This window comes from Balaenoptera ricei, chromosome 5, assembly GCF_028023285.1.
Source record: "Balaenoptera ricei isolate mBalRic1 chromosome 5, mBalRic1.hap2, whole genome shotgun sequence".
Lineage (NCBI taxonomy): Eukaryota > Metazoa > Chordata > Mammalia > Artiodactyla > Balaenopteridae > Balaenoptera > Balaenoptera ricei.
Window position 1 is genome coordinate 139,990,949 of NC_082643.1, and position 14,786 is coordinate 140,005,734.

General features: G+C 57.3%; 1 protein-coding gene across 22 annotated transcripts in view; it reads right to left on the reverse strand.

The window, feature by feature from the left end:
* The window catches only part of ABLIM2 (actin binding LIM protein family member 2), a 152,328-nt gene that overhangs the window by 74,087 nt on the left and 63,455 nt on the right, over nt 1–14,786 (reverse strand). For all 22 annotated transcript variants that reach the window (XR_009503401.1, XR_009503400.1, XR_009503395.1 and 19 more), the window contains exons 6-7: nt 11,786–11,879; nt 1,201–1,288 (exon numbers count right to left, since the gene is read on the reverse strand). Coding sequence is in view for 2 of the 22 variants with exons in the window: in XM_059923664.1 (XP_059779647.1) it covers nt 1,201–1,288; nt 11,786–11,879 (182 nt within the window). In the remaining 20 variants the exon portion in view is untranslated. The remainder of the gene's footprint in view (nt 1–1,200; nt 1,289–11,785; nt 11,880–14,786) is intronic.

The window sequence follows — 14,786 nt, forward strand, 5'->3', positions numbered from 1 at the left end:
ATCTAACCCATCCCGCCCAGGTCCCTCGGGGAAGGTCTTCAACCTGCGAGCCCAGTTTCAGCAAGGATCCTGCTGAGCCTCAGCCCCACCTTTGACCCTGCGTCTAGGCCGCTGGCCTGTCTTCAGCAGGAATCCTTCTCGGCCTTTCCTCTTGGTAATTTTCCACCCACCCGTCCCCCCTAATCCCCACCCCCTCCTTGGCTATAAATCCCCCGTCCTTGTCGAATTCGGAGTTGGCCTGATCCCCCCGCCCTTCTGCCATGTCCTGAATACCGTCTTCCTACCGTTTTGACAAGTGTCCAAATAATCTTTCTTTATCAAGGCTTGGGAATGAATAAGCCACAGGGATGGGGTGGGTCTTCAAGGTGATAAAACTAAGTGTAGCTCGAAGGAGAATTGCTAGCACCCCGGTTAATAAACATGTAGAGAAATAGCTGGGAGCTGGGTGCTCCGGTCTGAGTGTTGGTGTAATTTTTTGAACAAGCAGCAAGGAGCTGAACAGGGTCACTGCAGAAGGAGGGAGGGGACAACTGGCTGTCACCTGCTGCTTCTGCAGGTCTGGTGGCCACAGAACACCTCGTCTTTATTCTATTGTTATTATTATTATTTTAATGGTGAATGGGTTGGGAATTTCCCATGAAATGCCACGAAATGGGTTAGAAGGTTGGCTATGTTTTTCTCCAGAACTCTCTTTACTGACACTTTGGCGACTCCCTTGACCAGGAAAAAAGCCTCAGGAGCGGCCCGTGGTCTCCACACTCATTCATCAATCAAGGGAGGGTAGTGCGGGGGAAGCCCTGAGACATGGACCCCGGGCTGAGGGGCTTTCGGGACAGGCTTGAAGCGACCACAGACACACAGAACACATCCATTTACGTTTGGCTACTGGGACCCCAATTTCCAACACTCCTGGACCTTGCTCTTGAACTTGGCCTTTTTCTTATCTCGTCCATCTCAGGTTCACGGACATCATGTGGATGGACGATGCAGAACCAGGCAGGCTGTCACTCTGCCGCCGCCGGCGGGTGCTCCGCGGGGAGAGCCCGCTGGGCCCTGGACCCCCACCCCTGCTGGGGGGCGGGGTTCCCTAACTAGCGGGAAAGCTCGCCGACCCGCCAGGGCACACCCAGCACAGGGCGTGGGCCCGGGAGCCGCCTGTTTGGTGCCCTCGGGTCCCGAGCAGCACGGTCTTCTTCTTACCTTGCAGATACATCTCCTCGCCTTCCGCGAACATCCGGCCGCACCCGACACATAGCGCACACAGAGGGTGGTAGTGCTTCTCCCCGGCCTGGAAAAAGCACAGAGCACGGGCGTTTCTGCTCAGGGCACGGCGTGTCCCCACGCAGGTGCTCAGGTGAGGCAGGAAGGCAGGCTGTGTGGTGGAGAGCCCACACCCAGGGGGATGGGATGGGACCGGTGGTGCCCCAGGCCGTCCAGGGTGTGTGAATGTGGCCCCTGCCCGCTGGGGCCACGCCTGGGAGCAGAGACCAGCCTCCAGGAGAGCGCCTGTGTCGCCCACTCCTCCCGGCTCAGCGGTGGATGGGTCTGCCCCACCCACGAGGCAGAGGGGGGCCAGGTCCCGTGCATCTCTGTATCTTGGTGGGGCGGGGAGGGAGGACCTAACGTTATTTCCCCAGATGGAGGGACAGGACAGCTGGGGTGAAAGTGATAGATCATTTTCTTTTCGTTTCTCTGTATCGCTCAATTTTCTCAATGAGTGTTTTGCTGTTTTTATCATTCTTGAAACCCATTCAATTCGATTAAAATATTGATACCGAAATAACCAAAACAAAGGACATTGGCAAGTTTGGCTTATTTCTACACGGTACCAAAAAAGTCACCCCAAAATACTGTCTTCAGCATGACTGTACAGTGACTATTCCTTCACCTGGGTTGGGGGTAGCTGCAGCCTGCTGCTAAATGTGGATGTAACCCCCCTCACTCTTTCCTGAGATGTGAAGGTTAATCACCACTCTCTGAAACTGAATTAGTAATACTCTGCTGAATCAGTAAGTAACGGGGTGCAAATTCATTACAAGCACCTCGCTTTCCTTCCCCGTCCCCACCGGTGCCTTCGGTGCAAACCAGGCCCGAGGGGGACCCCCTGAGTATCAGGGAGGAAGAATCCAGAACAGACTCCCCTCCTGCGTGGGGCCGGAGGTGCCAGTCTGCGTGGCCCACCCATGTCTCCAGGCAAAGGGATGCTTTGGGGAAGCGTGAGAATGCTGAGTGCTCAGTCCTGCCGGCTCTGTGGCCTCCGGGCCTTTGCACCTGCAGCCCCTTCCACCTGGACTGCCCTCCCCACTCTCCCACCCGGGACCACCTGGAATGTTCCCGATCTCATCTCCAACGCCACCTCCTCTTGGAAGCTTCCCGTGATTGCTTCCCTGCTCTGGGCTCCCACAGCCCCATTTTCACAGGGTTTGACAATTATTTCGGGTGATTCTTCCCCACTAGACAGTGAGCCTCCGAGGGCAGGGCCTGGCACGGGGCCACTGCAGGAACCCCTAGTCTCAGGGATCTATCTGGGGAGCAGGTCACAATGCGGCACTGGGCCCAGGCATAGTGAGGGTGAAGCTGCCATTTCAGCCTTAAAATGCTGAGCGGTCAGAGCAGCTCCGTCCTTGAGGTACAAACAGGGGATTGGAACAGCACTGTAGCTTTAACAGAAACCACCTGTTATCAGGTCCCAGTTGTCAACTGACGACTCACGCACTTTAAACATTGTGACCTCTGACCTGTCCTCACGCCTTCCTCAGGCAGGCACCCCCTTCACTCTGGGTCGGGGGGACAACCCACCCTCATGACATCAAACAGCAGGAGTTCTGTGACAGCCACTTGGGGGAGAAAGCACACACTGGTGTCTACACAGCACATCTACACGGCATGTCTACACTGAGTCAGGTGGAGAGAGAAAGCTGTGGGGACGGTCTGTAAGGGGACAGGCTTGAAACCCCAGCCCGACCAATGAGAATTAAGGCTGAGCAGAGAAACAGCCCTGTGGCCACCGCCAGGGGCCGGCCCAGCGTCCACACTCTTCCCTCTGGAAAGCACCCCCCAACCCAGCAGCTGGCAAACGCCCCCGGTCTCCAAAAATAGCAGCAACGGGGATACCGCTTATTTCTACAGGGAGAGGCAAGAAGCCCTTTCACACACTAACTGGTCTTCATCCTGTGACAGCCTGTGAGGTTCATGACTATCTTTGTTTCCATCAGGGCACAGAGAGGTGGAGGAAGCTGAGCAAGGTCACACAGCAGGAGGGGGTGGAGCAAGGCTTGGCGCCCAGGAGTCTGGCCTTTGTGGCCTCTGTCCCCAGCCGGGGGATCCCTGACTCTGTGGTGTGCACCTCATGCCCATGCACCCCCAAACCCCACGCCCTGAGCAATCAACTTGGAGGCTTAGAACAGACGCAAGGCTGAGGAAGGAAACCAGACACCGCAGAGCAGATTCCATTTTTACGAAGTTCAAAACGAGGCAAATGAATCTATATGGTCAGAGTCAGGGTGTGGTGGCTGCTTTGGGGGCCCCAGGGGGCTGGGCATGTGTTTTCTTGGTCTGGGTGCTGGTGGCTTGGGTGTGTCCAGTGCGTGAGATTCATGGACTCCTCTGTGTGTTACGTGCCAGTAAAAGAGTTTTCCCACAAAAGTATAAAACCACAGAAGAAAACACAGGGGTATATTTTGCTGACCCCGGATTCGGCAGTGGATTTTCGGATACGACACGGAAAGTGTGAGCGGCAACAACACAATAGATAAGTTGGACTTCATAAAAATTAACAACTTTTGTGCATCAGAGGACGTTATCAAGAAAGTGAAAAGACAAACTATAGAATGGGAGAGAATATTTGCAAATCATAGATCTGATAAGGGTTTAGGATCAGAATATATAAAGAGCTCTTACAGCTCAACAACAAAAAGACAAACAGTCCAGTTAAAAAATAGGCAAATGGCTTGAACTGACATTTTCTCCCAAAGAAGATACAGGAACGGCCGAGAAGCAAATCAAAGATACTCAACATCACTGTCATTAAGGAAAGGCAAATCCAAACGACAATGAGATACCACCTCACACCTACGAGGGCGACAATAATTAAAACAAAACAAAATGGAAAATAAGTGCTGGTGAGGATATGGAGAAATTGGAACCCTTGCACGTCGGTGGTGGGGATGTAAAATGGTGTTGCCACTGTGGAAAACACTTTGTCAGTGCCTCCAAAAGTTAAACACGGAACTACCATACAACCCAGCAATTCCACTCCTAGGTATTTAAGAAAAAGGAAGAGAACAAAAAAAATAAAAACATGGGTCCACACAAAAACGCGTACATAGATCTTCACAGCAGCATTATTCCCAACAGTCAGAAGGTGGAACCAGCCCAAATGTCCAAATGTGAGTGTGATAAACACAATGGAAGGTTATTAAGCCATGAAAAGCCACATGGGGCCCCCATGATGTCTTATAAGGACACTAGTGTCCTTACAAGATGAGACAGCAGAGCTCTCTGCCATGGGAGGACACAGGGAGAAGGTGACCCTCTCCAAGCCAGGAACCCAGCGGACTGGCACGTTGATTTTGGACTTCCAGCCTCTAGAGCCATGAGAAATAACCGTCTGTTGTTTCAGCCTCGCAGCTCATAGCAGAGCAGCCCAAGCCGACTAAGACAGGCTCATGAAGTCAAAAATAAAAGTGTCCTCACCCCTTGCATCAATCCCCGCTGCTGCTGCCGCTGTCTCGCAGTGGCCACGGTGGCCGGGGCGTTCCACGTGATCGGAACCCAGCAGCAGCCCCTGCTCTGTCAGAGCCCTTTCCTCCCCACAACTGTCCTAGAAGGGCCTTAGTCATCTGTGCCATCAGCCCAGCCCCCAGCCCGGCAGGTAGCGCAGCCCCTTACCCAGGTGGGACTCAAGATGGCGCAGATTTTAAAAGTGTATCAAAAGCCCATGAGATTTTGCAGTGCATGGTTTGAAAACGATGTCTTGTGCCTTCTGACAAGGGGCTGTCATCTTTCATCAGACAGAACCAGGCTCATTAGGAACGCAGCCTCCGAGGGCACCGAGCGAGCTCTGTTCCTCAGCGGTACCCAGGCAGAGTGGAGAGGGTACTGAGCGCAGCCCTACCGTGGGCATTAGGGACCGGGCTGGCACCGTGGAGATGTGGCAGTGTCTCTGGGCTCCAGAAACTCCCTCCCCTCCCTGCGGAGAGGAGCAGCCAACCCCTCCCCCCTCCCCCAGCTGTGGGAAGCACGGAGGAATGGACCTCCCCTACCCCATCGGAAGCAGGCACCCCCTTTTCCTCCCTAAAGCCATCCATGGTCTCTTCCATTCCCTGGAGAGCCGGCTGTGCCTCCGCCTGCTTTTGAGCCCTCCCCTGGGTCCCCGCTGCAGGGCACACATCCCCCAGCCCAGACCAGCCAGCTCCCAGTGGCTGCTCCTGGCATATCCCCCAATTTGAAGCTTTAGTCTCCTTTGTGAAGGACCAGAACTGGATCCAGATCTTAAAAGGCCTAATCTCCAGAGCGCACCGATCAAATGAAATTTACCGAGAAGCTCATCAAAATCTTTAGCAGGAAGGATGCAGTCGGGGGAGGGGGGAGCGTCTGGCAGCCCTCACAGGGGGGCCTGCAACCCCAGACCCTCCCAAGCTCTGTGCCATGTCAGCAAAGACCCTCCCCAGAACCCCTGACTCAGCCCCGCCCCCTCCCCACTGCTGACGCCACAGGCCTTGGGACAGGCTCGCTCTGGGCTCGGGGTCTCGTTCCGGACTCAGGGTCTTGGGGGACCACATGGAGGCTGGCGTGGCTCCCTGACTCTGTTTGGGTTCTGTTCCTCTCTCTCCTCCAGCTCCAGGACCGGGGTGACCGCTCCAGGACTAAGCCTTGTCCCCTCGTTCTCTGCTGTCCCAGGCCCTAGAGCAGAGCTGCAGGCAGAGGTATGACTATGTGTATCTCTGTGTCTGTGTGTGTCTTTGTGTGTGTGTGTGTCCGTGTGTCTGTGTGTGTGCACACAATCTAAAAGGATGAAATCTAAATGCTAATGGTAGTTTTTCTGGGTGATGACATTCATTATGGATGATTTTTCTTTTATGATAAACAGGTATTCCCTCTGAGAGTGTTTTTAAAATAAACACATTCATTAAGTTTTAAAAAGAGAGAGAAGCTGGGGTCTTGGGAAGTTGACTTCACCTCTGTCCTTAGGAAATGCCTTTATTTGTTCGGAACTCAGGGTTTGTTTTCTCCCAATGATAAAAGTCCTGCTGGCTTAGGAGGGTGAAAAGGAAGTGCCAAGGAGAAAAGAGGAAGAAATAAACACACCAGCGTCTGGAGTCGCAGGAGAGGGTCCATTTGAAATGGAGAAACTTTCAGCTGGCCGCCCCCCTCCCTCCAGGGCTCCTCCAGGTCAGGCCGGGGGACCCCTGCCACCGTCCTCACCGGGAACTCAGCCCCCAGGCCAGGGTGGGACACAGTGAGCCTTCAGAAATGTGGGTGCTGGATGGAGGAGCGGAAGGAAGGGAAGAAGGAGGGAGGGAGGGATGGAAGCACAGAGGAAGGAATAAAGGGAGGAAGGGATTAATTAGTGGTCCCAGGGGGACCCTGGGCTTCTCGTTACCATGGAGACAGCCAGGCTGCAGGAGGCAGGTGGGGCTCAGACAGCAGCCCGCCAGGGTTAAGGAGGATGGGGCTGAGCAAGACGCACCCCATTCCCCGCCCCCACCCACCTGTTCCTGCTAATACTGTGAGAACCAGTAGAGAGCAAGGTGATGGCAGGGACTCGGCCAGGGACTCCCTCTCACTCAACTCCCCCTCCGCTCATCCAGCTCTGGTCTGGTTGATGTGCTTAGACCGCCGTCCCCTGGCGATTCACAGCCACCTTGCAGCTCTCTCTGTGGAGCGACCCCGTCCCCAGGAGCCAGCACTGCAGCAGGGCTGCTCCAAGCCCCCTACCTCTGCTCCTGGCCCTGGCCCCCCCCCCAACCCTCCCAGCCAGCCAACCCCGCGATGGGGAGGGGGCTTGTGTCAGCCCCTCCCAGGTCCCCGCCGGACCCAGGACGCTCCCACACCCAGACCCGGCACGGAGCAGGTTCCTCAGGACAGACACCCCAGACACGCAGGATGCAGGAAAACATGCAGTAGAGGATGCTAAATATTTACAGTGACAGAGGGAGTGGGGGGAACTGCACTACCACCAAATGCACATTTCACGGGCGGGCGCCCAGCATAAGATGGCACCGGGCCCGGCGCACGCAGACGCGGCACAGATTGAGGGCTCCTGCAGGGGGCGGGGAAGGGGCCTGGGCTGCTCTCCTACTCAGACTCCAGAGAGGAAAGCACTTTAGGAGGCAAATCGGTGTGGGGTGGCAGGTGCCTTGGGGGTCTTGCACCTGGCTGATCTGCCCCGCTCCCTGCAATCCCACCCACCTGCAGCCACTGTGGCCTCCCCATCAGCCCAGGGAGCTTCCTACCTGCACGGGGTCCCGGCACCAGAGCCCGGTCCGAGCAGTCGGCCCCTCAGCCCCTGTCCAGCCCCGCTCCCGGGACGGGCTGGCAGGAACAGACAGTGTGACCGTGAGGACGGGGGCACAGAGATGCCCTCACCCTCCAGCCAGCGGTCGGGATCCTTCTCTTTCTTTTCCAGGTCCTGCCCCCTGCCACCTGCCGCCCCTCAGGAGCCCACTGCACGCCCAGCTGGGTGCCAGCACGCGCCGGGCCGAGCCCAGGTGGTGCCAGCACGGCGGGTGGTGCCAGCACGGCGGCTGCTCCCTTCTGTGCAGCCGGCTCGTCCCCGCCCGCCCGCCCGCAGCTGCCGCCGCCTCGCTGGGGAGGGTGCCCGCTGACTCAACTGCCACACACCACAGAGCCCGCCCGCCCGCAGGGGCGAAGGCAGAAGCGTTCATCTTCCCCGGGAGTCTCTCTATCCTCCACCCCAGGCCTGTTCCTCTCCTGCTCCTCACAAGTCAGGCGGTCCCCTTCCCGAGGATAAACCCGAGTGCGCCAGAGGGGCCCCATCCACAGGCCCCACACGCCCCGAGTCCGTACTTGGCCCATTAAGGACCAGGGACGCTAACACTGCGGACGGAATCACCCCTGCCCTCCCCGCCCGGTCCACCAGGGGGAGGCCCGCTGACGGCCCAGCGACGGTAGTGCAGCCTCCACCCCCCATCAGCCACCTCGTGGCCGGCGCTGAGCTGGGGGACGCTCCGCAGACACGACCCGCCGGATCCCCAAGGAGGTTCTGCTGACGTCTATGGACCGGCCTCGGCGGGCACAGTGCTGGCTCAGGATCAGGACCCGGAGAGGCAGGGCGGGCCGCCGGGGCTGGGTCTGGTGTGTCCCGCCCACCCCAAAGGGTGCCGGAAGCGGGCCAGGCTCCAGTCGCACACCTGTAGCGGCAACTGCTCGGCCCACAGAGCCTAAGAGGCTCCCCGCTCAGGCCATCAGGTATCACAGCGCGGCGTGAAACAGAGCACAAACCAACATCTACGCAGGGAGAGGCCAGGCGGTCGGGCGTAGGACAGGCACCGGGAGCCCGGCTGGGCCTCCTGGGTTCGAGTGGGCTCGGCCCTGCGTGCGGCCGATAGCCCGGCACACGCTCTCCCAGACACACAGACACGAGCCCACAGAGTGAGGGCACCAAGGAGGGCGGGAGGGGGCCGGCACGGCGGGGCTGGGGGGCCGGCGCTCTGGGGAGCTGCTCGAAGAGACGGTGCAGCGGCTGGCGGACCTGGACAGGTGAGGGTGACAGGTTTCTAGTCTTTTCAAATGGGGGCGACTTGAGCTGTTTCAACCAGCCACCAGGAGGGTGCCTTGTGGCCCCCAGGGAGGAAAGGAGATGGCAGGGTAAGGCTCCAGAGGAGGCGGGCGGGGTTCGGACCCGAGCACAGGGTTGGCGGCTGTGGCTGGGAGGAGAGGCAGAGCCTCTGTCAGGAAGGGCAGGAGGGGGGTGGGGTAGAAGCTTCGCAGACAGCCCTGAGTGACGTCTGACCCTCTCTCTGTTAAATCTTAGACAAGGTCATTGTGGCTGGCTGGCTGGGGTGGGAGGGGAGCAGCCCAGGAGAGCGAGGAACGTCTGGAATAGTCTTTTGGGGGAACAGAGAGAAACAGGCTTGAACTGCCAGGCACTGTGGCAGGTGGGGCCCTGGCCGGGGGAATCCTCCAGAAGCCTCAGTGCTGCTGCCGGAGGTGGCGGGTGCCCAGACTCCCCCAGAGCAGGGTCTGCAGCAGGGTCTGGGTGAGGAGAGAGCCCCGGAGAGACGGGAGGGCCAGGTGAGACGTCACCGTGGGGTACGGGGGGAGGACGCATCCTCCGTGCACGTTCGGAGGATGGGGGTACAAACATGAGGCGTGATCACCACCCAAGAAAAACATACAAGATGTTCAGCAGACGAGATGTCAACAGTCTCATTATGTGACCACCCGCCCAACTCCGTCAGAAAAACATGAAGCCCCCAGTGTATAAACAGGCAATGCTGACGGAAGATAACTGAAATGCAAGAACTCTGATTGGCTAAAAATGACAAAGAAGAGCCGGCACCACTAGGGGTGGGAGGGAAGAAAACAACAGCGAGGCCCCACGTTCTCCCCTATCAACTTGACATAGGATTTCATAAAGGTTACAGCCAGGGTGGGAGATGGGAAAGATCGTGTTCTGTTGATAAGCATGTAAATCAGAATAAACTTTCTGGAAAGCAATTTATAAGTGTCAAGAACCCTTACAAAGTTCATGGTTGTTGGCTCAGTTTCTACACTTCTGTGAATTAATCTTAAGGAAAACTAGAAATGCAATAAAAAAAAAAAGATGTTCATCTCAGTGTTATTTATCGTAGTGAAAAAGTGGAATGTCCAACAATGAATGATCAGCCTAAAACATTCTGGTCTACTCCTGCAATGAAATACGATGCAGCAACACTGAAACACTGTTATGTACGATGCACCTGGGAATGTTATCTTGCGAGACAGATGTCAATCACAGAGGACCACACAGTGGATGATTCCATTTATATGACGTGTCCAGAACAGGGAACTCTACAGAGTCCAGAGTAGATTGGTGGCTTCCACGGGTTCAGGGTGTAGGGGAGGAATAGCTAAGGGGTACAGGCTTCTTCTTGAGGTGATGAGAACGTCCTAAAATGGACTGTGGGGATGGGTGAACACCTCTGTGAAGATACTAAAAACCACCGAATCGCACACTTTACACGGGTGAATTGCGTGGTATGTGAACTATATTCCAATAAAGCTGTTTACAAAAAGACCCATAAAACACAAAACAAAAACATAGGAATCTATTAAATAGGACATGGGAGTTGAAAAAAATCAGGATATAATGTATAAATGGTTTGATGCCAACTCTGGCACGTGGAGGGAGAAAAAACTGGAAGGAATCCAGCCAAAAAGTTCAGCTAAATATGATCGCATGTCGGTGACTTCCCCCCTTGTTTGTGCTTTGCAAACTCTCTACAGTCACTGAGGGTGTAATCACAGCCCCCCCGCAGGGGCCTCTGGGCAGAGAAGGGCACAGCCCTGCACAGAGCCTGGGACCATTCCCGCTGTGGCATCTGGGAAATGGGGAGATGGTGGGGAGGGCCTCACTGCCCTCTGGGTGGGTGTGGCCACCCCCTTCCCCTCCCCGCTACCTGGAGCTGAGGCCCCAGGGCAACTCTCTCCCTGCAGCTCTGATGTCAAGTGTAATTTCAAGAAAAGCAGCTCAGGGCTCAATGTGCAATTCACCAAGGCATTCTGAGCCCTGCTACCGCTGGGCTCTAGCTGTGGGGCGGGCAGGGCAGGAGTCCTTGGGGATGCGGGAATGCCCAGCCCTTCCTGGCTGGCCTCCCGGCCTCTGGCCTCAAGTCCAGCCTCAGTGGCAGCCTGAGGGAGCTCTCTAGTATGCAAATCCGACCCAGGCTTTCCAGGGTTCAGAAGCCCTTGTCTGGGAGGGTGGCCTGGGTCCTGCAGCCTCAGACCCCAACCTCTCTTCCCACCCCCAGAGGCTGCTTCTGTGACCTCCTCGGAAAAGGCTCCCAGGCCCCTAGGCTGGGTCAGGGCCCCTCCCCTCCCAGTGCTCTGCCCCCTCCCCATCCCCCAGGTCCTCTGGTTACCTTTGCCCTCCCCAACAGACCATATGCTCGACGAGGGATGGCCCATCCACCTGCCCCAGCGCAGAGCCCAGGAGGGGTGCAGAGTGGGGTGGAGGGGCAGGCTGGGCCAGAGCATCAGGGGGGTGGGTTTGGTCCTGTTCACCCCATGGGATTGGTCTTACTGCACAAATGTAGTAAAGTGCATAACACGTGTTATTTTCACAAAGGGACACACCCATGTAACTACCACCCAGATCAAGAAACGCACCTGTCAGCACCCCAGAAACGCCCCAACCTGAAATCGCTGGGTGACCTGGCCGCCTCTGTGGACCCAGCCCTGCCTCCCAGGCTCCCTTTTCAACCCGCCAAGCCTCAGATTTCCCATCTAGATGCCAAAGGGCTGAACCAGGATCGCAAGTTCTTCCCACCTCTCTGTCAACGTGTAAAGGGCACAGGTGAGGGAGTGTTGCAGGGAAATACTCCTGGAGGAGGTGGCGCTCACTGGGCCGACCCTGGAAGGTGTCCTCTGGCAGAGCTGGGAGGCAAAGGCTCAGGGGGGCGCGGGTTCCTGCACAAACATACGCCGCAGACGCCACGAGAGGCACCTTCTTATCCTCTCTGTTAACTCCTAGGGGGCGGGCAGGCCCCAGCGCCCGGAGCAGGACTTAGCTCAGAGCCAGCGAGTGTCGCGCTCACGGCCTCCAGGCTGGCCTCCTTACCTCCAGCACGTGCCCCGTGATGTACTTCTCACAGCCATCGCAGCGGATCCCGAACTTGGTGTGATAGTCGGCCTCACAGTAGGGCAGCCCGTCCCTGCAACAGAGCCGGCAGTCAGGACGGCGGGGGCACCCCCAGGACCCTCAAGCCCTCAAGAGTCCTCGCCAACGAGAGCGGCCACGTCCAAGGGGCAAACGCCCACTTCCTCCTACTCTGGATAACAGCACAGCCCTTAGACAGCATGTATGGGGCACTTACGGGCACCAGCACGCCCCCTCGGTCATCAGGGCAGCCCCATGAGAAATACCACAAAGATCGTCCCATTTCACAGGTGGACAAACTGAGGTGCAAGAGGTGGGGCCGCCTGCCCAGGGGGCGAGCGAGGGCTGGTGGAGGGCTCCAAAGGCTGAGCCCAAGGAATCAAAGCTGCGTCTCGGAAATAAAAGACGTTTCCGCAGACGTGGCTCTTCCTTCCAGTTCATTCTGTCCGATGTTTAACATCCGGGGTGGGAAATAGTCTATTTACCCATTGGGTGGCTTCCTGCTCCTTCTGAAAGGGGTCTGGGGTGCTGGAGAAAAACGTGAGCCGACAAGGGGGTGTGACCAAGCCGCCCACGTTGGAGACCAGGTCTGAGGGTGACAAGATGCCAAGTGGCAGGTGTGCCTTGGGACCGACCCTCACCCTCCTGGGCGTGGCTGGGAGCTTCCTGCTCTCGAAACCCGAGGGGCGAGGGGCATCAGGCTGCGCAGGAAGGAGCGGGAGGACCACACGGCGGCGATGCGTCCACGCTCCCCGCGCACAGCAATGGCGGGCTTACTACGCGCCACGCACGTGGCTTGTGGCTTTGGGAAATTGGGACGAGCGGGACACCCTCGTGGGCGCTGCTCCTGAATATCTGGGCAGCCGTGGGTGGGCGGCTCAAACGCTGAGCCCCCTTCACTGAACTGTAAGGAGACAGCTGGTTTGCAGGTGGTGGACGGAAGACAACGCAGGCATGAGGCCTGGACAGCACCTGGCCTGCAGTCGGAGCTCATTAATTATCATTACGCGGTCAGCACCACGGGACGAGGGGCAGTGACGATGTCGGAGGTGCTGCCAGCGCTCCCTGCTGGGCAGCGGTGAGTGAACAGCCTTGCACTCAAATGCCCAGTCCCAGCTGTCACTTAACCTGTCTGGGCCTCAGCTTCCTGGCTGTGAAGTGGGATTGGTAAGAGCAAGGTCTAAGTAAGACAAGGTATGGCCGGCGCCTGGCACTCGGTGGCTGAGGCCATTGTCATTGTCATCGCCAACCGGGGCTGTCCCCCTGGCCCCAGGTCCAGCCCAATGGGACTTGGATGTGGAGGCGACTGGCACGGCAGGTGCAGGGTCGGGGGCGTTACTCTGGTGCATCTTCCCCCCCACCCGCACTGCTGACGTTGCCGTGTTAGCCCCAGTTTGATTTTGATTTTTGCTCAGCTGCTAACAGAAGGTGAGATTTCTCAAGCTGTTGGGAGACTGCAGCTAGTGGCGCCCTCTTTTCCTCAAAGCTCGGGACCTTGTCTGGGTCACACAGATGCCAGCAGGAGGGGTGAAGTCCCGGTGTTTCTCTGCAGCCTCAGAAACGAAGCAGCCCTTCCTTCCACAGGGGAGGGGACGTGTATATTGGGCCCTTAGGGTCCACCTTCAAATGCCCTGACCTCAGGGCCCTGACCTCTCCCCACAAAAGGCTGCACATGCAGCAAATCCAGGAGGTTCAAAGATTAACGTCTCCATGGCAACACCACCGCGCCCTCATCATCAATCCCGGGGCTGTTCCGGAGGCTGCTAAGTAACATACACGCTGTGTGGGTGAGAGGGGCTGCAGCGCTCTGGGGGCTGGGCATCATTCTGTTTTATTTTAAGTGCTCTGTCCCCAAGGCTGCCTTGGCCTGTCACTCACCCCTTCCCTTTACTATGACAGAGGAAACAGGTCCTGGCCCAAGCGGCCAGAACCCCCCCAGCCTGGACAGAGGCTCATCTTGGTGTGGGGACTCTCACCGGCAATGTTTGATTTTGAGATAATTGTGGATCCAAACACAGTTGTAAGAAATGGGACAGAGAAACCAGGATGGCCTTCCCCAGGTTTCCCCAAGGATCCCATCTTACAGAATTAGAGTACAAGGTCCACCAGGAAATTGACACTGGCACATGCAGCAACCCGATTCGGATTCCCCCAGTGTACACCCACTCTCGCATGCACACGTGTGTGCATGCATGTATGTGTGTGTGTTTTATTCTCTGAAGTTTTACTGCAGCAGTTTTTTACCCCAGTCAATGCCTGTGATGGTTCTATTCCCTCAGGGCATCAAGAACTAGCATAGTCTGTGACAGAAGTTGCCAAAAAAGCCCCTTCCTGGCAGGAGGGAGCCGCTCTGCACTCAGAGAAGCTGCTCCTTTGAGCTCAGCCTGTAACCCTTCCCTCCCCTGTGCTGTCTGGGGGCTCACCTGACTCAGTTTCCTGATCTCCAGGGATTAGAATGCACCTCCACTCCTGGCAGACCAGCTGCCCCTGCTCAGGGCCCGATCCCCAGAAGCTCGCTCCCCACGGCCTCTGGATAACAGCGCTCCCCCCGCACCCCAAACCAGCCATCGCTGCATCCTGAGCACACATCAGGGACCCTGTGTCGGCCAGCGGGAGCTGCCCGATGGCCCTGCGGCAGAAGACGGGGCTGTGCTGTCACACCTGTGACACCTGAGCCCGGTCAGCCCTCTCTTCCTTGCTCTGCTGCCAGCCTCAGCTGACGCCCACTTTGCATTCTGCAGAGGATGCAGGCACCAGCAAGGGGGGCGAAATCCACGAGTGAGGGTGGCACCAGGGGCCGTGCGGGGAGTTGTTTTACAAGGTCAAAGGTGAGAGCGCTAACGTCTCTGTCCCAGTGAACAGAAACAGCATGGGAGTGTCTGCAAACCACACTGAGGAAGCAAGACTGGCAGGGAGAGGGGCCCAGCTGGGGCTCTTCCCCTGGCACAGACGGGAGGAGCAT